At 59.8% G+C, this 27,361-nt stretch overlaps 1 protein-coding gene across 2 annotated transcripts in view; it reads right to left on the bottom strand.

Moving 5' to 3' along the window:
* GTF2IRD1 (GTF2I repeat domain containing 1) overlaps window positions 1-27,361 on the bottom strand; it is a 104,665-nt gene that overhangs the window by 47,092 nt on the left and 30,212 nt on the right. For both annotated transcript variants that reach the window (XM_032430843.1, XM_032430842.1), the window contains exons 2-14: window positions 24,328-24,456; window positions 21,830-21,971; window positions 19,205-19,360; window positions 17,294-17,477; window positions 16,513-16,823; window positions 15,433-15,522; window positions 13,762-13,845; window positions 8,977-9,160; window positions 5,304-5,329; window positions 4,331-4,439; window positions 3,393-3,430; window positions 2,785-2,865; window positions 2,056-2,145 (exon numbers count right to left, since the gene is read on the bottom strand). In XM_032430843.1, coding sequence (XP_032286734.1) covers window positions 2,056-2,145; window positions 2,785-2,865; window positions 3,393-3,430; window positions 4,331-4,439; window positions 5,304-5,329; window positions 8,977-9,160; window positions 13,762-13,845; window positions 15,433-15,522; window positions 16,513-16,823; window positions 17,294-17,477; window positions 19,205-19,360; window positions 21,830-21,971; window positions 24,328-24,450 — 1,618 coding nt within the window. In that variant the 5' untranslated portion in view covers window positions 24,451-24,456. The remainder of the gene's footprint in view (window positions 1-2,055; window positions 2,146-2,784; window positions 2,866-3,392; window positions 3,431-4,330; window positions 4,440-5,303; window positions 5,330-8,976; window positions 9,161-13,761; window positions 13,846-15,432; window positions 15,523-16,512; window positions 16,824-17,293; window positions 17,478-19,204; window positions 19,361-21,829; window positions 21,972-24,327; window positions 24,457-27,361) is intronic.

Here is a 27,361-nt window from a genome sequence, read left to right as displayed (position 1 = left end):
AGTATGTTAGCATTTTGTCATTTTTGCACCTGATTTTTTAATAAAACATTAAACAACACTGTTTTTTTGGAATTTTGAAACAATGTTTCCAAACTTACATAAAATGCTGTGTCATCCATAGCTTTCTGCAGTTGCTTTTCACGCTGAACGTTCGCTTTCTGAGACCTCTTTGCCCTGTTTATTTAATTTTACTGTTTTCAAGTAATCTCTATGCCCCACGTGGGGCTCGAACTCATGACCCCGAGATCAAGAGTCGCACGCTCCACTAAGTGAGCCAGCCGGGTGCCCCTGCACTGGTCATTTAAGTGCCACCTGCTATACGCTTTTGTATGGTATCCTTCCGGCACCCCTGCCTTCCACTCCCAATCAAGCCCACACCAGATATCGCACACACGGGAAACACACACAAGACAGTCCAGTCCCCTTCTTCGCGTTTCGTGGCCTGGCCCTGCATCTTGTATTACAAAGCTTTCCAAAGTTTAATTATTTGAGTACTAACATCATTTTCTAGCCTGTGAACCTTGTGTCCTATACTTAACATGCTATTTGTCTTTGTGATAGCCAACTTCTAAAAAACTTCACCTAGGGGCACCTGGGTGGCTCAGTCAGTTGAGTGTCCAACTCTTGATTTTTGGTTTAGATCAGGATCTCAGGGTCCTGGGATCGAGCCCCGTGCTGGGCTCTTCGCTCAGCATGGAGTCTGCTTGGGATCCTCTCCCTCCGTCTCCCTCTGCTCCTCCCCGCACTCTTGTTCGCACTCTCTCTCTCAAATAATCTTTTTTTTTTAAAGATTTTATTTATTTATTTGACAAAGAAAGAGAGAGGGAACACAAGCAGGGGGAAGTGGGAGAGGGAGAAGCAGGCTTCCCAATGTGGGGCTCGATCCTAGGATCCTCAGATCATGACCTGAGCCAAAGGCAGACGCTTCATGACTGAGCCACCCAGGCGCCCCTCAAATAAATAATCTTAAAAAAAAAATAAAAAACTTTACCTATAGTAATTCTTGCTTTCATTATCTATAATAAATACAGAACATCTGTTGATAATGGCTGGAGATGGGAGGTGGGTGCACGAGATTCATTAAACTACTGTTTTCAATTTCGCGTGTTTTTGAACATTTCCAAAATGAAGGTAAAAACACAAAACCTATGGAGCCCCACCCCCTCACCCCCCACCCCCTTGCTGCTATCTACCTGCTGGACCAGTCCTCTTGGCTAGGATATTACAATAGTCTGTTTCTGTCTTTGTCCTCATTCCCCTGCAGTTTATCCTCAACCCCATGGTCAGAGTAAACACTGTTAGAATGTCCCTCGTTAGCTCCAACCACCCCCCATGAGGAGGTTTCTGTCTCCTCAGAATCAAAGCTTCCACTCTTTCCTTTGACATATGTGCCCTGCACGACCCACACCATCACCTACCTCCCCACCTCACTCTGCGCCAGACACCCAGGCCGCCTTGCTTCTCCTTGGACATGCTAGGCATGACCCACCTCAGGGCCTTGGCACATGCTATTCCCGCCACCTGGAAAGCTCTTTCCTGACACCCAGTGGCTCCCCCCTCCTTAAGGTCTTTGCTCCAAAGTCACTTTCTCAGGGAGGTCCTCCCTGACCACCCAAGTCCTGTAATAACCACCGCACCCCTGCCCCTCACACCTCCCCCTTCTGGCTTTGTGCCCCCCAGTGCACTTACCACCCTCTACCTTTCTATTTTACCTAGTGATTTGCTTACTCTCTGTCTCGCTGCACTGGGAACACAGGCACCTTGGTGTGTTTGGTACACTGCTCTGTCCCCAGCACCTCGCACAGGACCTCCTGGTACATAGTAGGTGCTCAGTAAATAGTTGTTGAACAAATGAACAAGTTAATTCACACGGGGGCTCGTGGGAAAGATGTAGAAGCCAGACTTAATATAAACCAAGGCCGACTTCAGGTTTCCAGAGAGGAACCTACCCCGCACAGGGAGTCAGGCACACACTGGGTTTCCTCTGGGGGGCTTCCTGGCCCACCCTTCTCCCCGTTACGCCCCAGGGAGGTGGGTTCCCAGCCCATTTCTTACCAGTCAGCATCTCCATCCCATAACCAGAATCTTCTGAGGGCAGATGCCCAGGCATTGAGTCTGTCATCTCCTCAGAGGTGGGCGAAGGGTCTGGAGACAAAAGGACAAGAGCATTTTCTGCTTGTCCCGCACTGTCACGGTCCCTCCGGGACCCCCAGCCCCACATGCCCGCAGAGCAGGACCCTAAGGAAGCCATGCCCTGGAACTCTGGGAGGACAGCTTTAGTGACCAATTGTGCTAGAGGCCAGGCGGGGGCCTGAGGGGGGGAACCCCACATTGAGCCTCCAGAGACCACGTACACCCTCTTTTTCACAGATGTAGAGACAGAGGCTCAGGGGCTTCTAAGTCTGGAGTCAAACTCAGACCCTCCTATCCCCATACCTTTTCTTCTCCTCCCTCCTGCCTTATAAATCCCAGGGGAGCCAGGCCTGAGTGGGAAGGCCTGGGTGGGGGGGCATCTTTAGGAAGACCGGAGCCGAGAGACGGGCTTGCCAGCGTAGAGGGGAGACCCGGCTGCAGAAAGTGCATGCCATATACCCCATTGGAGGGGTATATGGAACCAAAACTAGAGAAACAATGGCCTGGAGACCCCTTCTTGGCCCTCAGGAGGCAGAGGGGATAGCCCAGGAGGGGACACGGTGCTTCTGGCCAGTCCAGGAGCGTGAGCTGCTTGATTCCTGGAGGTTCATGTGGGGCAGCAGGGCAGCCCTTCAGACACCTGTCCCTTACCTGGGACGGTGACCTGAATAATATCTAGATCCTCTGGCTCAATTTTAATGGGCCTCAGCCCACTCAGCTCCCCAGAAGTTCCTGCGAGGAGGGAATGAGGGATCTAGTTAGGTGTGGGCCTGAGCTTTGCTGGACAAAGCAAACCATTCTAGAACATTCTTACGTCTGTGCCTAGTTAGTAATGCCCTGGGAACAGTCATGCCGGCCTCAAGCTCCTGCCCAGCCCAAGAGTGGAGGGTCACCATGCAGGCCCTGAGTCCCGTCCTGGTATCTCCAATTTATAGGCCTGGTTACAGAGGCCCACAGAGGGAAGTCACTTGCCACGGACACACTGGGAAACAGTGGTGATGCCAGAAGCCAGGTCTCCCGACTCCCCATAATGCCACCCACATCCCACCAGCCCCTCCAGCCTCCCAGTGAGCTCCCAGCATGCTCTGAGGCCTGGGGGGTGGGGGGCAGGGATGGGCAGGGTAGCTCATCAGTATTCCAGGCTCACGGGCTGAGCTTGCCTCCCTCCTCCCCAAGGCTGCTGGGAGGGGAGACAGGGGGGTGCTGGTGGACACCCTCTCACCCCAGGACACACACAGCGGGGTCCTGCTCCTCCTCACCTGGCCCACAGTCTTCAGAGACACCATTCTTGTCTGACCTGTGGGAAGGAAGGAGGCCAAGAAACGACACGGCATCAGCCCTAGCTCTGCCCTCAGGCAGAAGCCCATGGTGCCTGCCGACTCCACACCCCCGAGCACATTCACTCCCATCCCCACAGGGCAGTCCTCCCTACGGGAGAGAGGCCCAGTGCAGGGTCCCCCAGGACAGCAATCACCTGCCACCCTAGCCAAGATGCTGCTCCCTACCCTGAGGTGAACGGTCTGGGCGTCCACCTTCCCCACCAGTTGGGAGCTCCCGAGGCCTGGCTCGGGCCAGTATGGGAGCCCCACAACTTAGCACAGTGAGGTTCCATCAGGGCTTGCTGGGGGGATTGAGAGCTGAGGGACCACCAGCCTGGAGAGGGTATAGAGGTCTGGGAAGCAAAGGTGGGCAGGGCCCCTGGATGGATGATTCAGTGAATTCACAGAGCACTGTGGGAGAGGCCTGGGCTGGACATGGTGGTTCTGGAATGAACGAGCCATCCCTGGCCGCCAGGGGCCCAGAGCCTAGGTGGGGGGCACTGGTGGACGGTGGTGACCAGGCCATGAGCTGAGGGCAGGGCCTTGTAGACACGCAAGGCAGATGCCTGACCTAGTCTGGGTGCCAGGGAAGGCTTCCGAGAGACCAGGCAACCTCTGGCTGGATCCTGAGCGGGCATAAGAGCTCTCCAAGTGGAAAAAAATCGGCAGAGTCTCTGTTCTCTGACCGTTCAGATTCTCCCTGGCCCACAGCGGGGTGAGGACACAAGGGTGTGTGTGTGTGTGTGTGTGTGTCAGGAGCCACTGGGCATGGCATCCTCTGGCCAGCCCCAGGCCTTGCTCCCCTTCCCCACCCGCAGGTAACACCGCCAGACCAGAGTCGGGGAGGCGGTGGGCCAGGAGCTGGCGTGGGGCCTTACCGAGCAGTCCCGGGCAGGTCGAGGACAGACGCACGGGAGATCTCTGTAGAGGTATCCTCTGGCGGGCTGGCTGGCTCCAGCTTCGTGGGGTCTTTGGTAAACTTGTTCCCTGGGCAGAGAGGTGGGGGCAGGTCAGGGCCAAGGCCCTCGAGCCTCCTGCCTGCCTGTGGGGCACTTGGGCAGTGACCTGTGCGAGGTTCTTGGCGGCACCCCTTGCATATGGTCTGGGCTCTGCCAACCCAGAATGGGTCTTGGGTAGAGAAGGAATGTAGGCTCCGGTGCCAGAGGACTCCAGGGATCTGGGAGGATTGCAGGAGGAAGGAGCAGCCAGAAATAACTGTCCTGGCCTCACGTTCACTATTAACGCTGAGGGCACCCTTGGGAAAGAGGCCAAGTGGCCCCCAAGGCCGGACCACAAAACCATTCTCTCATATAATTATCTCAAGAACTCAGAGGAAGATCCTTCTTATTACCCGCCCCCATTTCACAGATGTGGAAACTGAGGCTCATAGGATCCTGGCCAAGGTCACAAAGCTGGTGGGAAGGAGGGCCGGAACCAGGACCCAGCTCGGTCGCACCCCAAGATCTGTGCTCCCTTTGCTGCACGACTCTCCCTCCTGGGAGGCGTGCTGCCCACTGGTTGGCGCCCCTGTGCCCTAGGTTTGCGGCCAGACCTCACTGCTGACCAGCTGGGCTTCAGGGAAAAGAGCAGAACCCACTTCATGGGAATGTTCAACGTGAAATTAAAGTAAAACTGAATATGCTAACAGCTCAGAAGAGCACCTGACACCCGCTGGTGTTCAGCGCACGTTAGCTTTACTGTCCCCGGGGGCTGTCTGCACCTGGGAGCTGGGGGCTCTGTCTACCCCGGAGGTGGACGCCGTACCCAGGCTCCCTCCCCGGCCCGGGACCCCGTGTGATAGCAGCACTTACTCGGCAGCTTCAGGATGGACTAGCTGGTCCCCACACATACCTGTGAAAATTCGCTCATCAAACATCCTGGGGAGAGAGGAGAGACCGGCGTGAGGGCAATGCAGGCCCGGGGGCCCCCCAGGCTCACGGACAGGCCTCCACGCAGACCATGGACTGGAGGAGGAGTGGCTGGGGGCCTGCGGCCATTCGGGACCCCGGCATCACCCTGCTCAGCCTGGAAGTCTGGGCCAGGAACAGGAGGGCAGAGGGAAGGTCGGCGAGGAAGCTGGGCTCACCCACCCCTCCACCTCCGGGGGCGGCCTGGTGTTCTTTCTGTTCCACCCCAGCCCCCCCACCCCACCTTGGTGGTACCCAGAGGGTTGGGGAGCTGCCGGTAGCTGGCATACAGGCTCTGCGGGACCCCCAGACCAGCCTGGACCCAAGAACCAAACGATGCCCAAGGCGGGCCCAGCGGGAAATTCAAACAGAGGCTCAAGTGTGGGAGGCAGAGTTTGGCTCCCCCGCTGCTCCTGGGGGCCCATGTTTATCTGGGGCCCACGAGGCTGAGAAGCAGTCACAGGAGCGACTGGGGAAAACTGACTTTCTGAGACCTGCTTCCTCAGCCCCACCTGGGGACGGGGAAGCTGCCAGCCTCGACTCTGGTTTTATCACCGACAATGTTACCTATTTATCAGCGAGCCCAAGGGGCAGGGGCTCGAGACAGCACGGGGCCTGCCCGGTTTCCTGGGTGGGACTGGCAGGCAGATGACAGGGAGGTCGGATGTGGCTCCGGGCCTGTGACAGATGCCCTCACGGGCTGCCTGGCCTGGGAGGCCCGCTTGACGGGCGATGACCGGGCTTGCTGTCCATCTTCTGAACACATCCCAGACTTCTAGAATCCCCTCCAGACACTCTTCCCCCTAAGTCCTGCCTCAGGTGGAACCTACGTGTCTGCCCCGCAGGTGGAAACTTGGATCCTCTCGCTGGGGGGCTGGTGTCCTGGTGGGAACTGGGGTTTTGGAGGCCGGGGAGCCCGCCTACCACCGATAACAAGACCCGTAGGCCTCACCAAGTGGCTTCTCCCCTTAACCTCCCCCCACCCCGCAGACACTTGGGCCGCGGCAGAGACTCCACCCGCTGGCTGCTCCTAAGCCCTTTCTCCCGACTCATTTCTGCCAGGACAATCTCGAATGCTCCGCTGACCAGGCTGGGCTGGACACCAGTGGCAAATGTCCGGAGGGCTCTGAACGGAGTAGCCGCTGTTCTGTGCGTGCTGCTCACATCCAGTCCTCTCGTCTCCCATCCGCGGTGTGAGGCATGGACAACCACTAGCCCCATTTTACAGGGGCGAAAGTGAGGCACAGAGCAGTTAAGTAACTCGCCCAAGGACACACAGCTGCGAAAGGCAGGGCCAGGGCTCAAACTCAGGCTATCAGCACCGACGCACTTCACCACTCCTTTATACACGAGGGAGAGGGGAGGTCAAGGAAAAGGATGGTGTTTATTGAGCATCTACTACGTGTCAGGTGTGTTATGTCTGCCTCCTCATTTTATGCTGAGAAAAATCGGGTGTGTGTGTGTGTGTGTGTGTGTGTGTGAATGCATCAGTGTCCTTATTTTTACAAATGAGGGAATAGGCTCAGAAGAGAGGCGCTATTCAAGGTTATGCTGCAAGTGACCTTAGGCCCAATCTGCCTGATGCCAAAGCCACCTCCTCCAGGAAGCCTCGCAGGCTTGGCGCTCAGATGACACTGACTCGACATCTGGAAATCCGTTGTCCTCTGATACCCTGGACTCATCACAGGAGTGAGCCCCTCCCCCCCCATGACTGGTAGTGGCCTCTGGGGACAGGTGGGGACGCCTGCCTGCAGTCTGTGAAGTTCCCAGTAGAGCCCAGTGAAGGGCTGGGCCTGTGGGAGGCACGCAGCAAATACTAGGGAAGATTTAAATAAGCTACGGTTTAGACTGAGGGAGATCAAGGTCAGCCACGGTGAGGACCCAAATCCCATGGTCAGGCACACACGGGGACACTGGGGTGTCCCTGCAGCTTTCTTCTTACCTAGCCCCCTGTCTGCCTAACAGACTTAGGCAGCAGCAAGAGAGATTTAAGCTAGACAACAGTAGGCACTGCCTGACGATTGATTTCGATTCACCTCCAGAATGATTTGTCAAGTGGGACCCCCCCAGTCAGGGTTGTGAGGGCAGATGCGGTCCCACTGCCACAAGGGAGCAGGTGAGTCTCCTCCTCCTCTCAGTGGGGACCCCCTTTCTCACCTCTGTATCCTCCCTGGCGAGCCCTCCCTGGCCCGTGCTGACAACTCTCAGGTTTTTTTTTTAATCTCTGACACAGACCTCTCTCTGGAGCTTCTGACTTCTCAATGTGGTCTCCAAAAATTCCATCTCCTGAGCACCCCCAAGTTAGCATACCCCACGTGAACTCCCCACCCCACCCCTGCTTCCCCCAACCATACACTCAGACACATGGGGTGATCCTGGCCTCCGTGCTCCCCTCCACACCCCCACATCCCAGCCACCGGCAAACCCGGCCAAGCTCAGAATCCACCCCAAATGCAGCCGCCTCTCTCCCTCCGCCCAGCAGGCCAGCCCGGCCCATGTCAGGCCTCCTCCCGAGTCTCCCCACCTCCAGGGCTTGCTGCCCACCTCCCAACCTCCGCAGCCCTGCTCTGGCCGCCAGCAACCCTGCAGAGGTCCTTCCCACCACTCAAGAACAGCTCTGTGCTCTCAGAGTCGATCCCGGGCCCCTGCCCACGCCCAGCCTCCTTGCACCCCTGGGCAAGTATCTATTCATTCATTCATTCCACACATACACACTGGGCGTCTATTACTACTACGTTCTAGGCGCTGGGGGTTCAGCGATGAGCCCAACACAGTCCTTGCCCTCAGTCCCTGCCTTTAGTCTAACAAGCTCGCACGTGAGCAGACGCACACACTGGGAGCGCACCCTCACAGAACTCCCGGACAGATGCCTGGGAAGTGGCCAGCACAGTGTTGCCTGGAGGCAGGGGGCTGGACGCCACGGCCTCTGGCCACCCCTCCATCTCTAACCATTTAGGAGGAAGCATCCCGGGAAGTCTGAGCATTGCCTGCAGACCCTGATGCTTACTGGGTGGTGAGTCCAACCAGCTGTGAGGGCAAAGTCCCCACTGGAGTCGGGAGCCGAGGCTAGGGGATGCGCAGTAGCAGCCCCCCTCCTCCCCCCCACCAACCCTGGGGGGCTGCTGATATGGAGTGCATCGTGTTCTGCCTTCCCCCACCCACCCACACCTGGGCCAGGGAAGCCGGCTGCCTGGGAGGACAGGGAGGGCGGTCCAGCCACCAGCAGGTAGGGCAGCCAGATGTGGGGTGTGAAGGGGAAAGGCCAGGCAGCCCCACCTGAGCTCCCCTCTAATGGCAGGTAAGTTCAAAGGCCTCAGGTCTTCTTTAGGGGGAGGAAAACGCCTCTTACTAAGACCTGACGGAGGGTCCACACGGGCCAGGCATGGTGCCTCCATTTCCCGTTCAGGCCTCAGAAGAGGCCAGGAAGGGGGGGCCTGCACAGCTGTGTGGTTAAGGAGCCCGACCCCTCTCCCAGGCCCGCCTGTTCTCTTGGCCGAGTCTGAACCCATTCATTCCAGCCCTGCACCATCATCACCCCCCTTCATGCCTGCTGTGGTCCCCTGCCCAGCCCGGACACCCCGGCACCCCGAGCCCGGGCCCCGCACCCCACCCTGTACCTCTTAATGATGAAGTGGATGCTGTGTCGCTCCTCCAGGATCCGCTTCAGCTTGGGGACCCCGTAGGTGCAGGGGCGCTTGAAGGGGATCTTGTCTGGGATGCCCACAATCTCCACAGCCTCTGGGTCGCAGGCAATCTTCCTGTAGGGGACGGGGACCATGTGGTCCAGGCCCAGGGCTTCCGCTGGAAGGGCAACGGCAAGGCTGAGCATGGGACGGAAGCGGCGGGACATGCGGGGGCCCCAGGGCCGCCGTCACTGTGACCTTCCCACGCGCCCCTCCCCTGCACATGGCGCTTCCTCTTGAAAACTGCCTACGGGTTCCCATCCCCCTCAGCGACAGCCAAAGTCCTACCTGGGCTTACGAGGCCCCACGTGACTGGGACCCCATCACCTCTGACCTGATGTCCCTGCTTTCACTGCTGTCTTTCCAGCCTCCTTGTTGCTTCCCTAACAGGCCAGACACAACACCTGCCCCAGGGCCTTTGCACATGCTCTTCTGGCTACTGGCTCTTCTCCCAGATCACCATTCACTTCCCTTCCTCCCTTTCCCCATTCAAGTGTCCCCTCCCATGTCACCTCATCAGCCAACAGCCCCCTCCATCTCCCCATGGCACACCCTGCTGTTTTCCATCCCCCGTTTACTGTGACCTGACACTATAAACGTATTCGTCTGTACGCTGGTTCACTGTCTGGAACGTCAGCTCTAAGAGAGCAGGGGGTGGTCACTGCTCCACGGCTGGGATCTAGGCAGGATGGGACATAGGCTAGCTGCTCCCTGCACTCTATGAGCGAATGAATGGCTGAAGGAAGCTTCTCGGCAGGACTCCTCCAGCCCCCCAGATGTGCTCTTTCCTCCAGGGAGGCAGCTGGCATTCTTCTCACTCATCAAGGACAGAAACGAGACACAGACAACTTTGCCAACAGCAATGTAGACAGAATCCGGGCTTAGGAAATGGTGACTTGTTCCTTTCTTCCTTCCAGACCCTTGGGTTTGGTCTTGGGCCACCTTAACTATTCACTTCCACCGCACCTCCAAGTTCTCACTCATTCAGGTACCAAGTACTTCTTGAGCACCTACTATGTGCTGGATGGTACTTTCTCGGGTCCCCGGGTCTCCCCAGGGCCTGGGAGGTCTCAGGAGACCTGAGCAGGGCTGGTGGTCCACTTCCCTCCTGCCTCGTCCCTCCAAACTTCCCCAAGGGTCCTGCGTCCCCGGGCCCTTCCTCAGGCCCCTCCCCATCCTGGCCCTGTTCCTCTGCCGGGGCTTTGCCTGTGTCCCAACAGGTGCCAGCCCCAAGCTGGCCTCCCTTGCGGCCACACCCTGGCCGGGACGCGGCAGGGCTGCCTGGGGCCCTCCCTGGCGCGCCGTCAAGAACTGTTTTTCTGTTGATGTAGCCAGGTCTGCGTCGGCGGCTTTGGCAGCCAGATCCTACTGTGAAGCCACACTTAGCTCGTTGTCAAATTAAACCCTCGAAATCTCAACAGCTGTCAAACCATTTCTTTCCCCAACCCCCCACCCCAAGCCCCAGCCAGTGAGGATGGCTTCGGCAAGTCTCTGTGCATTTGTCTCCACTTGGGTTCATGTCATTGGCTGGGGCTGTCTCTTCAGCCGTGAGGACACCCAGCGGACAGGAGGTGACCCCACCTGGCCTCCAGCCTCTGGCCCCTGAGAGGGGGAGACTGCAGCGACCAGGCAGGAGCCTCCGTCCCTCATAGAGACTCAACCATCTCCCAGGATCCCCCCCATTTCTTCTCCGTTTTATTTTTTCCCCCGCTGCACCCCCAGCCCCATTGCTGGCCCACTTCACCCAGAGCTGGTGGCTGGAAGGGCAGACCCAGGAGCAGGATCCGTTCGTCCAGGGTCTGCGGGATGCCTCACGCTGCCACACAAGGTCCTCACCCCCAGGGACGTCCCCAGTCCTCCTGGGGAACTTCCTTCTCCCCAGGGCAGCTGCAGGGGAAGCTCAGACGGAGCTCTGGCCTGAGAAGGGGCAAGGCCTCAGGCACTCCAAGCCCAGTGCTCCTCCTTGGGTTTGGACGCGGCGAGGCCAAGTGCTGGCATCCGCAAAAGGCTCAGCTTTCTGGAAACATCCAGAGTACACAACAGGCAGGAAGCCTGGCGGCTGCCGTGCCAACCTCACTGAGGCAGAATGCTCCCAAGGCAGTCGGAGCCAGCCCTCCCCAGATCCCCTCCCCCTACTGCCCATCCAGCTCACACCTGCCTGTAGGGGAGGAGAAGGGGAGGAGTGGGTCGGACAGAGAGACCACAGCAAAGGTTATCAAAGGTGCTCAGGCTATCCCAGACTCCTCACCAGGCCTCTAGAGCCCTGCTCAGCCCCACCCCACCCAAGAAGGCGCAGGCTGCCAAAGCCCCAGTGTGGATCAAAGCGCACCTCCTCCATGAAGCCACCCCTGATTCCTCAAGCCTGTGGAGACCTCACCCTTTTCTGAGCTGTCCTGTCTTTCCGAGGGCCCCCACCCCTGGTATTACTGTACACTGTCTCGTCCCGCTGCACGCTGCTGAAAACACCTGGAGACACATCTTCAGGCACCTGCCGAAGCACCTTGAGACCAGCGTGGGCCTCAGCGCCTGGCACAAGGTTGGGTGGGGGGAGCTGAAAATGCGTGACTGATAAGTGAGCGAACCAGTAAATGCATGAGAAGAGAAAAGAAGGGAGGGGGCAAGTGTGACAGGTGACCCAAGAAGTCATGTGGTCCTCAGCTCTGGTTCCTGGCTCGAGAGTTCCCAAACCCCTGGTAATTTCCTTGAGTGACAGCGCTGACGACAGAGTCCTATTTTTCCTAATAAACCCCTTTCAACCCACCCGAGTTTATGATAACGAGGGGCAGGCCCCCAGCACCCTCAGGATGGGGACCGGTTGCCAGGGCAACCAACCACGTGATCAGAGGGTTGGCACTTTCGATCCTCCCCCCACCCCCACCCCCAAGAGGGGAGAGGGGCCGAGATTGAGCTAATCACCAGCGGGCGATATTTTAATCAATCCTGCCTACTTAATAGGACCTCTGTAAAAACTCGAAATGTGGGCTTCAGAGAGTTTCCGGGTTGGTGGATCCATGTGCCAGGAGGGTGCACCCCCAAACTCCACCAGGACAGAAGCTGCTGCTCTCGAGACCCTTCTGGACCTCACTCTATGTACCTCGTCACCTTGCTGCTCATCTGTACCCTTTACAATAAACAGGTAAAGACAGATAAAGTGTTTCCGAGTTCTAGCTGCCCTTACAGCGGACTGTCGGAACCTGAGGGGCGGCCATGGGAACCGTGGATGTGGAGCCACGTTGGACAGAAGTGCGGGTGCCCTGGGGACCCCACCCCTAATTGCGGGGCCGTCTTGTGGGACTGACCCCTTAACCTGCGGGCTCTGCGTCGCTGCCAGTGGTCAGTGTCAGGACTGAACTGTAGGACACCCAGAGGGCGCACTGCCTGCTGTGGAAAACCCCCTCTTCGGGTGTCAGAAGTATTAGAGAGAGGGTTTTCCTTTAGCGAGGCAGGAGGGGAGGGAGGAAGACGGAGAGAGAGGAGAGAAAGACAGGAGGAGAGAGAAGGAAGAGGGTAAAGCCCCACCCTGTCCCTTTTGCTTCAGGTGAGAAGACCAAGGTTAGAGAGGGAGGCAGCCAACTCCTCCTGGTCGCCTGGGGCAAGTGGCTGTGGACTCCCAGTGCAGTGCTCCTCCTGGAACTTGTGTGTTTAGGGAGCTCCCAGGGTCCCTGCCCCTCCTCTCTGTCTGCAGGCCTGGGTGGCGACCGTCCCTGCCCTCCCTTGGCCCCATGGGCAGAGGGACTTCCCCACAGCGGGGTGGCACCATTCGGGGGGTGGTGGGTGACACCAGGGGATCCGTGGGGACGTGTGTCACGTCCCCGTACTGAGAGCCACCCACCCAGACAAGGGCTACACCATGGCCATCGCCTGCTGGGAGCTTACGGGGGAGCCCCATAAAGGCCGAGAGAGCAAGGCCTGCCAGGGAGACGAGAGGGACAGGTGCGGGAGCGCACGGCGGGGGTGCGGGCGAGCGGTGTCCGAGCATCCAGAGCAGGACGGTCTTACAGGCCACCTGGTCCCACCCCTGCCTTCTAGCCAATGGTGGCTTCACTTTCCACGTGGCGCGGCACGAAGCTGGACCACGTGGAGGACGCACCTGCCCCAGCGCTCCCCCCACCCCCCATGTGCAGAGAGGGCTGACATGCGTTCTGGGCCCCGCGCGGTCCTGGGTGCCGGGGACACACAGAGGGGCCGGCGCAGTCCTGCCCCCCCCCACCCCGGGGAACAGACACAGACAAGGCGCATCAAATGCAGGATGTGTAGCGAAGAGGAGCCCGTCAGGGCTCTGGGGACCCCTCCTGGCCCAGCCTGAGTCTCGAGGAACAAGTGGGAGTCTACTCCACAAACACGCAAAGGGCACGTCAGGCAGAGGGCCCAGCCCAAGGCAAGGGCTCTGGGCGCCGTCTGTGGGGACCATGCAAGCGCGTGGGGCCGCCGGCCACTCTCCCAGGTCTTCCCTGCAGGGTCCCCCCTGCCCACCCCGCCCGCCTCCCACAGGTGAGTCGAGTTGGGGCTCTGCCATCAGTTCCGCCCCCTGGAAAAGTCTGGAAGGGCAATATTGACACAACCACCCCCTACCCAGACAGGAGATGACATGAGCGCGGCCGGTGTACGGGTGCCAGCATATGGCTCCTGCTGTCATGTTAGGGAACACGAGTGATTGCCACGTAATGAGATGCTCAACACGCTGCCGAGGCCACGCAGCGGGCCGCACCGCCCACTCACCATATCTGCTGTTAAACAGGATCTGCACGCACTCCCGGAGCGTGTTGATGTCCTCGGTTTCCTTTATGAAGGCGTCCCACTTCTCTATCAAAACACAAGAGGTACGAGTGAGGGCGGGTCGCGGCAGGGAACCCACGGCCCGGCCGCCTCCCCCTCCACTGGACCCTCCTAGCTGGGCCCAGGGGCCCCGGAGACGGCCATACTGGAGGCCACCAGGCTCTCTCCTCCAGAGTCCCACAGACGGGCTCAGCTCTTCCGCTCACTCCCACCTCGGCCCTTGACACCCCAGCCTCCTCCAGGAGGCAGCCCTGCCCAAATCCAGGGTGCTCGGATGGTCCCCCCACCGCCGCACCCTGCTCTCTTCTCTCGCCTCTGTCGGCCCCCAGGAGCAGTGCGGATTACGCAAGCTCAGCCTGGCCTTCCTGGGTGTCTCCTGCCCCCATAGGCAGGGGGTGTGAGTAGGGAGACACAGAGTCCTGGTCTCAAAGGCACTAACCCTCATGCCTTGTACACCCGGCCTTGGCCCTGTGGCCTCCCTCAAACCCCCAGCCCTGCTGGCCTCTTCCACAAAACCAGAGCCTCTGCCTCAATTTACTATTAATAACTAGAGTCACCATCTGGTTCATCATGATACCATTATAAATGCCATCTTTAATTTATTTACTTTATTATTTTTGTTGTTTAAAAGATTTTATTTGTCAGAGAGAGAGAGCAAGAGCGAGCACAGCAGGGGAAGGGGTAGGCAGAGAGAGAAGCAGGCTCCCCGCTGAGCAGGGAGCCCAAAGTGGGGCTCCATCTCAGGACCCTGGGATCATGACCTGAGCCGAAGGCAGATGTTTCACCAATTGAGCCACCCAGGGGTCCCCCATCTTTAATTAATTATTAAGAGCTTATTTGTCCTGAGTACTTTATACAGTATATCCTATTTAATCCCTCATGATATCTTTAAGCATAGACCGTATCCCCATTTTTCAGGTAGGAAAACCAGGCTCAGAGAGGCTGAGTATCTCTCCTGAGATCACCCAGCGAGCACCCAGTGAGATTCTACCGCAGCTGGTACCCCTTGCCCACCATGGCCTCCCGAGATGCCATTGCACCTGAATCTCCAGGTTCCCTCCCTGCCACGGATGGACCCTGTTTGGGACAGTGGGGGTCTCCACTCTGATCCCAGGGGACTAGGTCTTCGTAAAGAGCCTCTCACGGAAGGCGAGGCCAAGACCCCCACCAGGCATAATTGCCGGAGAGTCTCCCTTCCTCCCTTTTGGTATACAGAAATCCCAAATACGGTGTGGTACTTTTAAAACCCATCCACATAATTTTTTGATCCGCTCGTCTTCAGATGGCCTTCAGCAGCCGCTGCCGCCATCCTGAGTCCAACCTCATGAGAGAGAGATCCTGAGCCAGAAGCACCCAGCTAAGCTGCTCCTGAATTCCGGACCCACACAAACTATAATGCGTAAACGCTCACTGTTTTGAGCTAAGTCCTGGGGCAGCTTGCTACACAGCAATACCCAACTGTTACACTCTGGTTTTCCTCACACGTCCCTTGTGCGGAGCCGTCCCTCCTTTCTCCCACGAAGACCCAGTGGACGCATTTCCATTTCAGGACACACCACCCCCAGCCCCGGACCCCCCACTCTGGTTGGGGTGCTGCTGTGGGCACCGTCCTACCTGACTTGTCGTGGACAATGGAGAAGAGGATGCGCTTTGAGGCGTGGACGTTCTGGATGAGAGGACCACCGGGCCCGGGGGGCTTCTGTCCTGGACAAGGGAGAGGAAAGGTACAGGTTCAAGGAGGGCCCCCAGATCTGGCCTGGGTGCAGAGACGCTGGCTCTGGGGTAACAGTCTCATCCACCAAGGAGACCCCCGAACTCAGCCCTAGGGTCGTAAACTCAAGACAAGTTCCCTGCCCAGAGGCCTGAGACATTCTTTGGCAGTCTGCTCTCCAAACGGCAGATCAGGGAGGCCAGGATGACGATGTCCGAGGACAGGTGGCGACCCCTATTTAGGTGTCTAAGTCCCACTCCGCTGCTCAGCCCAACATTTGATGGGAAAGGCGGGGGAGGGAAGTCCCTTTTCTCCTTCTCCTAACGGTAAGTACAACTTATAAGCACCTACTACGCACCAAGCACTGGACTCTGCTTTAATACAGCAGCTCTCAAGCCTGAACACCCAGCGGAGCCACCTGGCCGATTTAAATACACAGATGGCTCGGCCCCCAGCCGCCCCCTAAGCTTCAGATTCAGCAGGATGGCAGCAGGGCCTGAGAATGTGCATTTCTAACTTGCCCTGCCATTTGACCATGGTAATAACCTCGTGAGAGGTCCTACTGGCATCTCGACTTGAAAGCTGAGGAAACTGAGGCTCAGGGAGGTAGAGATTTGCTGTGGGACACACAGCCTGGTGGAGGAGCCAGGACAGGAACGTAAGTCTTTCTCACACCCAGTTGTCCCTTCTCCTACGCTTTCGGTACCCCTAATCCAGGCTGGGTATGTCGTCGGTGCGCATTAAATGCTTGTGACTGATTAGCCTGTTTACTCCCTCCACGGACTCCTCTGTGGGGTGCCCTCAAACATCTCTCGGTCCCAGGCCAATGATACTATTCACAGAGGTCCTGTCCCAGCCCCTTGTCCCAACATGCCTCCTTCAGCCTGGGGTGGGCCTGAGCACCCACATCTGCCCAGGGAGGGTGCCCCCCAGGAGTGATCTCTGTCCCACCCCTGGAATCAGGGGTCCCAGCAGCACCTTACCACAGCACTCGGGGAAGTCTTGGGCCCCAGAGGCCTTGGGCTCAGGCCCGGGCCGGCCAAGGCCCAGGTCGCTGGGGGCAAGTGGGCAGGCGGGCGCCTCCTGCTTGAGCTCTCTCGTGGTGTGGTTAGGGAGTGCGGTGCCGTACAGGAAGCTGGCCACAGCGGACGAGGTGCCGGTGGGGGGTAGGTCCTGGGGCGGCCCCTTGGGGGCCTGGCCGTGCAGGCCGCAGTCCCGAGACCCCTTGGCTATCAGGGAGACACCGTTCAGCTCCACTAGGGCCTTCGAGTCCCGCCCGCCATCCTCAAGCGGCCTGGGTGAACGAGAGAAGGACACGTGACAGCTTTATACACCTGGCCAGCCAGGCCCCAGCCCGCGTTCTGCACAACATGACGGCCTGTGACGTACACGGGCCAGGAGCCAGTCCCCATTTTACAGCTGGGGGTGCAGGCCCGGGGCGGGGTTGTGATGTGCCCAGGGCCACACGGCTGGGCCACTAGAGGAGCTGGGCCCTGCCCCTCGGCCCCCGTGCCCCCCACACCCCCATCATGTGCTCAGATCATGCTCTATGCCTGGGCATCTGCCTCACTTCCATTGCCGGACTGGGAGCTTTTACAACCGGGGCCCCCCGCGGGTGTCTGAAGTCCCCTCCCCGTGACTGGGTGAGTGGCCCCAGGCTGAGCCAGCATGGGAGCAGATCGCCCTCCCTGGCCCATCCTGGCCCGACCCTCATGGTCCAGCCGCCCTCCCTGGGCCCACTCCCAGGCTGCCTGCCTCACTCACCTCTTGAGCTTGAAGCGGATCCGGTGGCTCTGCTCCAGGATGGCCATGAGGGCCTTGGGGTCATAGTCGGCCGGCCTCCGGAAGGCCAGGCCCTCGGGCAGCCCTTGCACGGCCAACAGCCCCGGCTCCCTGAGCAGCCTCTCGTAGGGCAGGGGCACCACGCTGGCCCTTCCCAGGGCCTCACCTGTGGGGGAGGGGGCCGAGGAGAGGGTCTAGTATGAGAGGGCAGCCAGGCTGGGCCGGGGGCCGGCCGTGCCCCAGAGCTGGGGCCATGCTGAGTCACTCCCTGTGGTGCCGGGTTCCCGGGAAACTGGACCCCACGGGCCCCTTCCCTGCGAGCGTCCCACAGAACAAGGCCCTGCAGGCTGAGCGGGGCAGGTGAGCGCTGGAGGCGGGCCCCTCTGCGTGCACCTGAGGGCCGGGGCTCCCCCATGGCCGGGGTTCCCAGCTTCTCTCGCCATTCTCCCCTCTCTGGGCACCCGGGTGGAGGGCAGAGCAGGGCGCGGGGCTGGGGGCAGGAGCTCAGGAGGAGCCACGGGGGAGAGAGGAAGGAGGGCGGCAGAGAGACCGCAGGGAAAAGAGCCACAGGGCGGAAGGGAGGAGGAGAGGAAGGTGAGAGGAAACGGGAGGAGCAGATTCAGAAAGAGAGGAAGCAGACAGACAGAAGGTGGTGGGGATGAGGAAGGGGTGAGTGGAGGGGAGACTGACTGGGGACTGACGGGGTGGGATGGCCGAGGGGCCTGGGCTCAGGAACGCCTTTTGTCACTCCCACACTGCAGCCCCTCCCGGAGCCAGAAAGAGGCCGCCCGAGGTGTGCAACTGGGGGGGTGGGGGGCAGGGCAGAGTGGGCAGGGGTGCGGGGGGGGGGTTGAGGGCACGAACCCTGTAGCTGGCAAAGCCAACCACATGTGACAAGTCCCCCCATCCCAGGTGACCAGTGTGCCCACCCCGGGCCTCTGGGCCTCCCATCCCACCTAGGCCTCCCCCTCCTCCTGACAGCAGGAGGTTCCTCAGACCTTTGCTCCACAGAACCAAAGGCTGCAGTACAGAAAGGAAGAAAGTCAGAGCTGGGACCCTTAGGGACCAAAGGGACCTGCCCAAGATCACCTGGAGACCGCGACGGCTACCACTGGGCCAGAGATTCTGCAACTGGCCACTTGTGAGGGACGCCAGGCCTGCCCACCTCCCCCAGCCCTCAGAGGAAGACTTGGCTAACTAGCGAAGTTAGCTCTCACTCAGTCATTCAACAAACACCCTGCCGACGTCGGCCGCTGTCGCTAGGGATGGTGGAAGGGGCAGGTACAGACCCCGCCCCAGAGGGCACTGGGCTAGTGAGAGGTCAGAGCACAGTGGGTGCCCCAAGGGGGCATTGAGCCAGTAGCGGGGGCTTCCCACAGCTGAGCCTTAGAGAATAATGCGGTGTCTGCCGGACAGAGGGGAAGGCAGTCGCAAAAGGCACAGCGGTGCAGAGGCGAGGTGTGAAATGGAGCCAGAGTGGGCCGGAGAACAGGAAGCGGTTTCGTGAGGCAAGGCAGCATGGCTGGAGGGGAGCAGGGACCGGCCACGGTGGGGAGGGCGATGGGGAGCCCCCGAGGCCGTGGAAAGAAGAGCTTTCTGGTCAGACTTGTGCTTTAGGAAGATGGCCTTGGTCACAGGACAGGTGGGGACAACAGGGAGCCAGCCTGGAGGCAAGGAGACCAGGGCCAGCCCAGGGCCATTTCCAGGCGAAAGGTGGCAGCGACCAGGAGCCAGGGCCGGCCCGGGGCGGTGTGGATGGCGGTTCAGGAAACGGGGCTGGGGCAGAAGAGCCATGCCTGGGGATGCAAGATGAGGGAGGGGCCGCCTCAGCAGGGCGGGGACGGGGGCTCCCACCCGCCTGGGGGCCCCAAATGGAATGAGGAAGGATCTTACTATAAAGAACATCAAACACCTCCTCTACCATCTTCCGTAGAAGGTACACGTCCGAGCCATGCTCCAGGGAAGACCGAGGGATGTTCCGGCCGCCACCCTCGCCCCGCGACACCTTCTTGGGATGCTCTGTCTCTGGCTCCTTCCAGGGGGCCCCTCCTGTGGGACACAGAGCATGCCAGGCCAGGATGAGCACCTGTCTCACCCCTGCCCAGTGAGCTGAGATGTCCCTGCCCCGTGCTGAACCCTGCAGCGGGGCACTCAACATGGAGTAGAAAATGAAGGAAGGAAGGAAGGAATGAAGGAATGGAGGAATGAATGACGAGTGAGCAAGCCCTGCCCCAACCCCCTGCCCAGGGCCAAGGCTGGTCATCTCTGAGTTCCCAGTGCCTCGCACAGGGCTTGGGTCTCATCCTGGTCACCTCTAACTCGTTGTGTGACCTTGGGCAAGTCCCTTCCCTTTCTGGGCCTCAGTCTGCGAGCTCTCACAGAAGACCAGCTGGCGTGGCTCAGAACCGGGGTTCAACCAATGTCTGTTCCGTGCACCCCTTTCTGTGCTCCAACCCTAATGCTGTCTTAAACAGTCGAGGCCCCAGTTTTCCGCTCTGCCCCATGAGGAGACAATGGGGACCCCAGCAAGAGGCCAAGGGGCTGCAAAGAGGCAAGTTCATGCCAGGCTGGGCCAGGGTGGGGCCCTGGGAGTGTCAGTGGACCCCTGGATAGGGAGATGCTAGACACTGCACTGGAAAGGGGACGAGGGGAGGGCCCGGAGGCCCCCTCGCAGCTGGGAGCCTGCTCCTCTCCGGGGATCTGCGGAGCTTGAAATAAACCAGCTATAAATAGTCACTCTGCTGGGCTTGGGAAGCCAGGTGCACCTTCCGCAGGCCCCAGCCTCGCCAGCCTGGGGCCACAGGACCCGGCCACTGTCTATTCTACCCTGGGCCAGCCCCCACCCAACCTCGGAGAGGGGACAGGCTCGGAGAGCTGGGCGGGGGCGGGAGCGGCTGGGGAAGCAGCTGGACCCCAGTGATGACATGCCCAGTGTTGGGGGCGAGCCTTCCCCGAAACGGCTGATGGAGGCTCCAGACCCCGGGTGTAATGCAGACGTTAATAATGGCAAGGACGATGGCTAGCATTTACTGTGTGTGAACCCAGTCTCAGGCACTGTTCTCGCCTGTATGAGATCGACTTAATCCTCAGATCGACCCTCGAGGAGGGCAGCACTGTCCTCCCCTTTCATAGACAAGAAGGTTGAGGCCCAGCAGCCGGCAGGTGGCAGAGCCGGGATGGAGCCCCAGACGCCTGCCTTCAGGGCCTGCTCTTAACCCTAAGAGCTCACAGTCCCAACTCATGGGCTTGAGCAGCTGCTCAGGGCCTGGCCTTCGGCGCTGCGGCCAGGCCCTAACCTTGTAGGGCCTAATCCACCAAAAAGGTGAAGATGACGAGCTTACCAGGAGCACGGATGGAAATTTAGGATATAAGAAGCCGGCACAGTGTGGGGAGTAACCACAGGGGTTGGGGCGGTGGGGCGGGGGAGGGTTGGCGACTAGGGGTGGGGGGCACAGACAGGGGCCCCGGGCAGGCGGGAGGAACGTGGACGCGGAGGCTGGGGAGGCGTCTGCCGGCAGAGGAGAGGAGGGAGGGCCTCCCAGGTGGGGGGACAACAGGGACCAAGGCAGAGGGGAGCATGCACACAGAGCCGGTGAGCTAGCACTCAGCCCAGTACTGCCTGCAGTGAGGGATGCCGGGAGGGCTGACACAGAGGCAGGGGCTGGGTTACGAGGGTCTAAAGGCCCCAACAGTAGTGTTGAGGAGTAGGGGGCTTCAGAATGACCCCCCTGCTTCAGGGCTCCCGGCTCACAGCTCTGAGTGCTGTTCTCCTTTGCAAGTGACCAGGAACCCCTGGCAGGGCTCCCGGGGAGAGGGTGGGGGAGCGTCCTGCTACACCTCCCCCATTCTGAAGGGGTGCAGCACAAAGAGCACGGGTTTCAGAACAGAAACCTGGCCTCCGTCACGTGGCGGCTGTGTCTCCCTGGGCAAGTGGCTTATGCGCACCGTGCCTCAGTTTCTCCCTTGTAAACTGGGTGCGGTTTCCTGAGCCTGCTGGGGAAAGTGAACAGAGCACGTGGCCTGGCTCAAAGCACTACGGATCACAACACCACGAACCGCTCGAGATACCAAGCATTTCCTTCGTGCTGCCGGTGTCCTCAGTCACTTCGTCCCCAAGAGCCACCACGAGGTGGCTCCAGATCGTTACTATAGCAACGACAGTGCCTACCTCACAGGGTTGATGTCGGGATAACTGAGTTAGCATGGCAGAAAGGGTGCTACACACCGCACGTGCTCAATAAGCATTAGCTGAACAAGGGCACTGGGTCCCTGTGTGTCAGAGGCAACACCGGGCCTCAGTGTTCCCTTCTGCCAACGAGCACGCGGACGTGTCTGGGTCTGCCCCGCCCCGGGGTGGAGTCAGCTGGTCTCTATGGACTGAGGGGCTGCTGGAGAAGTCATGCCCCGGTGACGCCACACTGGGAAGCCTGCACAGCCCCCAACACAAGGCCCCCTGGAATTGCTCTGGGGACCCTCAGGGACCGCAGGCCCCACCCACTGGAGCCCTGGGGTACTCACGGCAGAACCTGAGGAAATCTGACTGCAGCTCGTTCCGTGCGTTCAGGAACATTCTCCCCTTCTCGGTGCCCACCACGAAGGCGCTCTCATCATGGACAGCAACACAGGCCACCTCTGCATTCAGCTTGGAGAGCGCCGAGCACTGCAGGGGGAGTGGGGTATGTGAGCCGGGAGGAGGTCCCCCAGCTCGGGGACACCTCCGGTGACAGCTCTGGGGGTGGGATAAAGCTCCCAGCTGCCTAAGATCCCACCAGCAGCTCCAGGGAGAGGTCTCCCCTCCACGGTTCTCAGTCGGAGTCTGCAGGAGGAAGGAGTGAATGACACCCCCCACCCAAAGCTTGGCCAAGGTCAAGGGAGAAGACAGGTCATGGAGCCCCCAGAAGAACAAAGACACAGGGCCCCTGCCCTTCCCTCCTCCCAGGTCCTCCTGGCTCTAGAGGGGTTCCTGCCTGAGGCTTGGCCCCAGCCCCAGGAACAATCCTGTCTGGTTTTCTTAAAGTCCTAAATGAGAGGAGGTGAGGTGGGTGGGGGCGGCCAGGAGAATCAAGGCTTGAGCAGATCCAGGTTTCAATCCCACATCAGCCACTTCCTGCTGTGGGACTGATGCACGTCACTCCCCTCTCTGGGCCTGATCTGCAGAATGGGGACAGGCAGCCCAGCTCCCAGGCTTTCAGTGGGCTTGGCTGTAGGGATTCAGCGAGGCCTGGCAGGCAGGAAGGAATCTCTAAACAGGGGTATCTCCTGTGGGTTCACAAACAGAGGTCATTTTTGCAGCCCCAGACTTGAGGGGTTGGCAGGCCCCCTGCACGGGAAGCCCTAACACAGGGACCCTGCAACCAAGACCACCAGCATCTCAGACCTCTGACCTAGATCAGCAGAAGATCTCTGCCTGCAAAGCTCTCAGCATGCATTCGGCGCCCTGTAAACACTGGTTTTTATGAGAGTTTGGTAGCGCTCTGCTGGGCAGTCAGGGAGTCTGGCTTCTCATCCCAGTTCTGCTGCTGTGTGACCTAGGACAGGTTCCTCAACCTCTCTGGGCCATATCATGCCTCTCAGCTTCAGCCCAGAGTCACTCTGCTGAGGAAGCCGGGGACATTGTGGAGCCGAAAGGCCTGTCCCCGGAGATCTCCTACGGTGAAGGGTGTGTGTTGATTTCCTGCTAAGATTAAAATAAAAACCTGCCGCTCGCTCTCCCCATGGCAATGCTGCAAAACGTTAACAAGCAAAGGAGACAAATAGAGTCAGTTGTTCCCAACACACGAGTGGCCATCCGAGCTGGAGAGATACTTACTTCCCTGTGTGGTCACTCTCCAGGGAATCGGCTTCCCCAGAGGCACAGAGAACGGGGCTTGGAGGAAAGGCCTGGAAGAGGGTCTGCCCCATAGCCCCTGGAGACCACCCGAAGACCCAGGCCCCAGCCCCGGAGGATGCCAGCATCCAGTCACTGCCGAGCAAGGGTCATCATCACCCTTGGGGTCCACCAGGAAACCCAGGAAGGGACCTAAGGACAGGGGAGCAGGTCTCGTCCCCGCCACCAGGCGAGCTATGGGGGCCCTGCTCCTCCAAGGAGCCTCTGTAACGCCCTCTAGAGCAGTGCTGCCCAACAGAACTTTCTATGAGGATGGAAAAGTTCTGTCGGGGCGCCTGGGTGGCTCAGTCTGCCTTCAGCTCAGATCATGATCTTGGGGTCCTGGGATCGGGCCCCGTGTCGGGCTCCCTGCTCAGCGGGGAGCCTGCTTCTCCCTCTCCTTCTGCCCCTTCCCACCCTGCTTGTACTCTCTCTCTCTCACTTTCTCTCTCTCAAAAAAATATAATCTTAAAAAACACAAAACACAAAACCAGCCATGCTGTGTGACTCCAGGCAAGGTGCTGTCCTCTCTGAACTTCAACTTCACCATCCTAACATGCAGGGGTGCAGCTAACGGACGCCAGACAGCTTCTAACACCCCCTTACTCTGTCCCAGAACTTCCCCCCACCCCGGAAAAGGCTACAGGAAAATGACATTATAATTTCCTCATTTGGAATAAACCACTGCAGGCTTAGGTACGTAAGCAATCATGCCAAAGGAGTGATTTACGAGGCCTCGTTTCTCTCTCCTGGCCCCGAGATGCAGTTAGTTATAGCTCGTGCTTTAACATCGGGGATTACAGGTTTCTCATGAGTCAGGTCCTTTCCTCGGAGACCTGTGACCTTCCCAGGGATGGGACCTGAATGGCAAAAGGTGATGAAATGAGGATGAGGGGTGAGGGGCCCAGGGGCCCAGGGCCAGCGCTGAATTCCAGGGCTGGATTTTCACATCCTTGGCCTCACTCAAGCCTCCCCCTGCCCCCACCCCCCCACGTGTAGGCAGATGGGGATAGTGAGTCCCAGGGGGCCGAAGACCCCTCCCTCCCTCCCTCCCCCCCCCACCCCGAGGTGGCAGAGGTGGGACTCGAGCTCGACGTCTGCTGACAAAGGCCGGGACTTCCGCCCCTCCAGGGCAGACCGGGGCACTCACCATGGAATCTAACGCAGACACGAGGCTGGTGATGATCTCGTCTTTGCGGGTGAAGGCGGAGCTCCAGCGGTCAGGCCCGCAGCTGTTGGCGGGAATGTCACAGCGCTTCCCCAACAAGGCCATGGTCACCTGGATGGAGGGAGGCCGCGGAGGTGGGCGTGTGCCCCAGGGCGTGGCCCCCACGGCGAATGCCCACCCCAACCCCGCCAGGCCCCCAGACCCCCAGGGCCGCCTCTACTTCCCGGGTGGGACGAACCAAGGGCTGGCCTCCCCTTTCCCCAAGGGGTTAGACGCATGAAGGCATTAGAGCCCCCCGCAGGGCCTAGTTAGGGAGGAGGCCGCACACAGCTCCGGGCAGGCACGGGCACACGCGGCAGGGTAACTGAGGAGTGCGCTCGCTCCATGGCATGTCCCCCAGTCTGCAACTCCAGGGCTGAGCCCAGTACCATGACCAGTCCGCCTGGCACCTCAACTGCCAACTTTCCCCTGCACGTAGCTCTGGCCATGGCTCTCCCTTGCTCACACACCCTCCATGGCTCCCTACTGCCCACGTTAGCTCTGCACTCCTGCCCCTCGTCCAACTCCCCCTCCACACCCCACACTCCGGGTGCTCTAAGAATCACCATCCCCCAAACATACCCACGTCCTTCATGGGGCCCCAACTGTCACAGGTTTCCCTCTCCCTGACCCGAGTGGCCTTTTGGTTCCTCTGTCATCTGCTGACAGCCCACTCAGCTTTTAATTGTCACCTCTGCTGAGAGGGTGCCCTCAACGGCCCCACCTCCTGCCCCTTCCCGCCCTGGCTGGGCCAGGTGTCCTGGCTGGCCTCCCACATGTCCCCAGGCTCCTCTGTCACAGCTTTCTATCAAGCTGCAACGGGCAGGGCCACTGTCCCGAGGCCCGCGAGCCCCAGTCTCAGAGGTTCAGAAAGATAGTGGAGGCCACTTCATCTCAGGACAGGGTTCTCCCAAGACAGGACTTTGCCCCATTGTCATGAGGCTCCTGGAGGACAGAGGTGCACCCTCCCCTTGCTGGGGCGCCCTCAGACCAGGGCCCAATGCCAGGGCTCCCCGAGGCAGGGGACAGGCCTGCTGCCCCTGCACCACCTGGTCCAGCCTGGGCACCCACTAGACACAAAGGTCAGCCTCCCCTGCATCCGGTTCCGTCCTGCCCCTCCCCTACCAGAACCCGAGGAGGCAGGTCTGGGGGGCCACCCACAGGCTGCCCCAGTGCCCTTCCTCGAAGGCAGGGACCCTCGGTTTCCCTCTCTGGGCTCAGCTCCCCTAATGCTCTGTGCACGGGCCCCAGGCCAGGTGCTGGCAGCCAGGTCAGGGGTGCGAGCAGGGAGCAGGGCTGCAGGCCTCAGAGTCTATGGATCCTGGCCTCCCTGCTTCCTGCAGATGGGGGGTGGGTGCACCGGGCAGGCTGACAGCTAGGCCCGATGTCTTAAAGGGTGCCAAGCCCAGAGTGTCTTCTGCCACCGCAGCTGCCCCCTGGACCATAAGCTCTGTGAGGGCAGGGACCGGCTTGCCAGTCACTGCTGCACCCCCAGGGCCCAGCTCAGGGCCCGCCGTGCGCAACGGGCCAAGGCGGGGCGCGGTCCACACCACAGACTGGAGGCCTTTCGTGAGTCATGGAACCGGTGATACCGAACGAGTGTCAGAGTGCATCACACATAACAAGGTGCAAAGTGTCCCAACTGCAGTTGTGGAAACATACAAAGGAATTAGGAAAGCACTCGAGCTTGGCTCCCGCCTCAGGTCTGGCCCGAGTCTGCTATTTGGCTGTGAATAAATATTGATTTTAACAACTGGCCAGTCAGCAGTTGGCCAACATGTGAATTGGGTTCACTTCGAAATGTTTACAAGATGTATTTCTTCAACCAGGTTGCAATTTTATAAATGTTTGAAGTCCACAGCATTAAGGGACGTGGAGGGTGTGACAGGCCATGTAGGGGACATCCTCATGGGGGCCACAGGCAGCCGGTGGCCAGAGCCTGGGGCCTTGTGCGGCACAAAGCCCACTGGAGGGTCCGCCGTGTGACCAGCTGAGAGGTTTGCCTGCCTGGGGCGCTTGAAGGCTTCTCCCCTCCCTTCGGCCACCCCCTCGAGCCATTCCCAGAAAGACCTCAGCCTGCCAGCCTCCCGGCCCAAATTGAATCAGGACAAAGCAGGAGGCACCAGACAGCCCTGGCCTCTGGGCCGCCCCAGACAGCTGGTGGCTCCTTCCTGCAAAGTCCTAATCCATTTAGGAAGGAACCAGGGACGCAGGGAGGGAAGGACGGAGGGAGGGAGGGAGGGAGGGAGGGACGGAGGAAAGGGGGGCTCAGCTTGGGCTAGCCCCCAGCTCCTTGTCCGGGGGAAGGTGGATGCACTTCGGGAGGCGGCAGAAGACCCTCCTGCAAAGGCCCGGGGCCTCTGGGAGGGGGTGGGCTCCATGAGGCTGGAGCAGCTGTGCATGGGCCAGAGGCGCAAGAGCCCTGGGGCTGGGAAGAAAACCACCCCATAAAACCAACAAACTATGCAGAATAGAGAACGGGAAGATGAGAGCAGTAAACCAGGAGGCACTGAGTGGCCAGCATAAACAGGAGAGCGTCCCAGGGGTCAGGGGGTCGGGGGGAGGGCGGTGAGGACGGGAGCCACTGCGGAGCCCTCGCACACACAGCACAGAGGCTAGGGCTGGGCAAGGCTGGAGGCACCCAAGTGCTGCTCTGGGGCACCCAGGGGAGGACACGAGAAGCGTCACGTCGGGGAACAGGCAGCTGGCTCCTGAAGCAGGGCATAGGTGGGGAGCAACTGTCAGCGAGCCTCGGGTTCCTCGGTGGACAAGGCCTGCAAGGGCCAGGAGGCGAGCAGGGATGCTGTGAGCAAGCATCCTCTCTCCCCCGACAGACACTTCTCCCGAGGCTGCCAGGGGGCCACCCACCTGGTTTACCTCCCACCTCCTGGCCACTTGCCCTGCTGGCTATGACCAAAACCCAACTGCCGGCACCAACCGCTAGCCCGACCCCGGGCACCGACCGCTAACCCTGACC

This window comes from Phoca vitulina, unplaced genomic scaffold, assembly GCF_004348235.1.
Source record: "Phoca vitulina isolate PV1807 unplaced genomic scaffold, GSC_HSeal_1.0 scaffold45, whole genome shotgun sequence".
Lineage (NCBI taxonomy): Eukaryota > Metazoa > Chordata > Mammalia > Carnivora > Phocidae > Phoca > Phoca vitulina.
The sequence above is the reverse complement of the archived record's forward strand: the minus strand, read 5'-3'. Positions and strand labels throughout refer to the sequence as shown.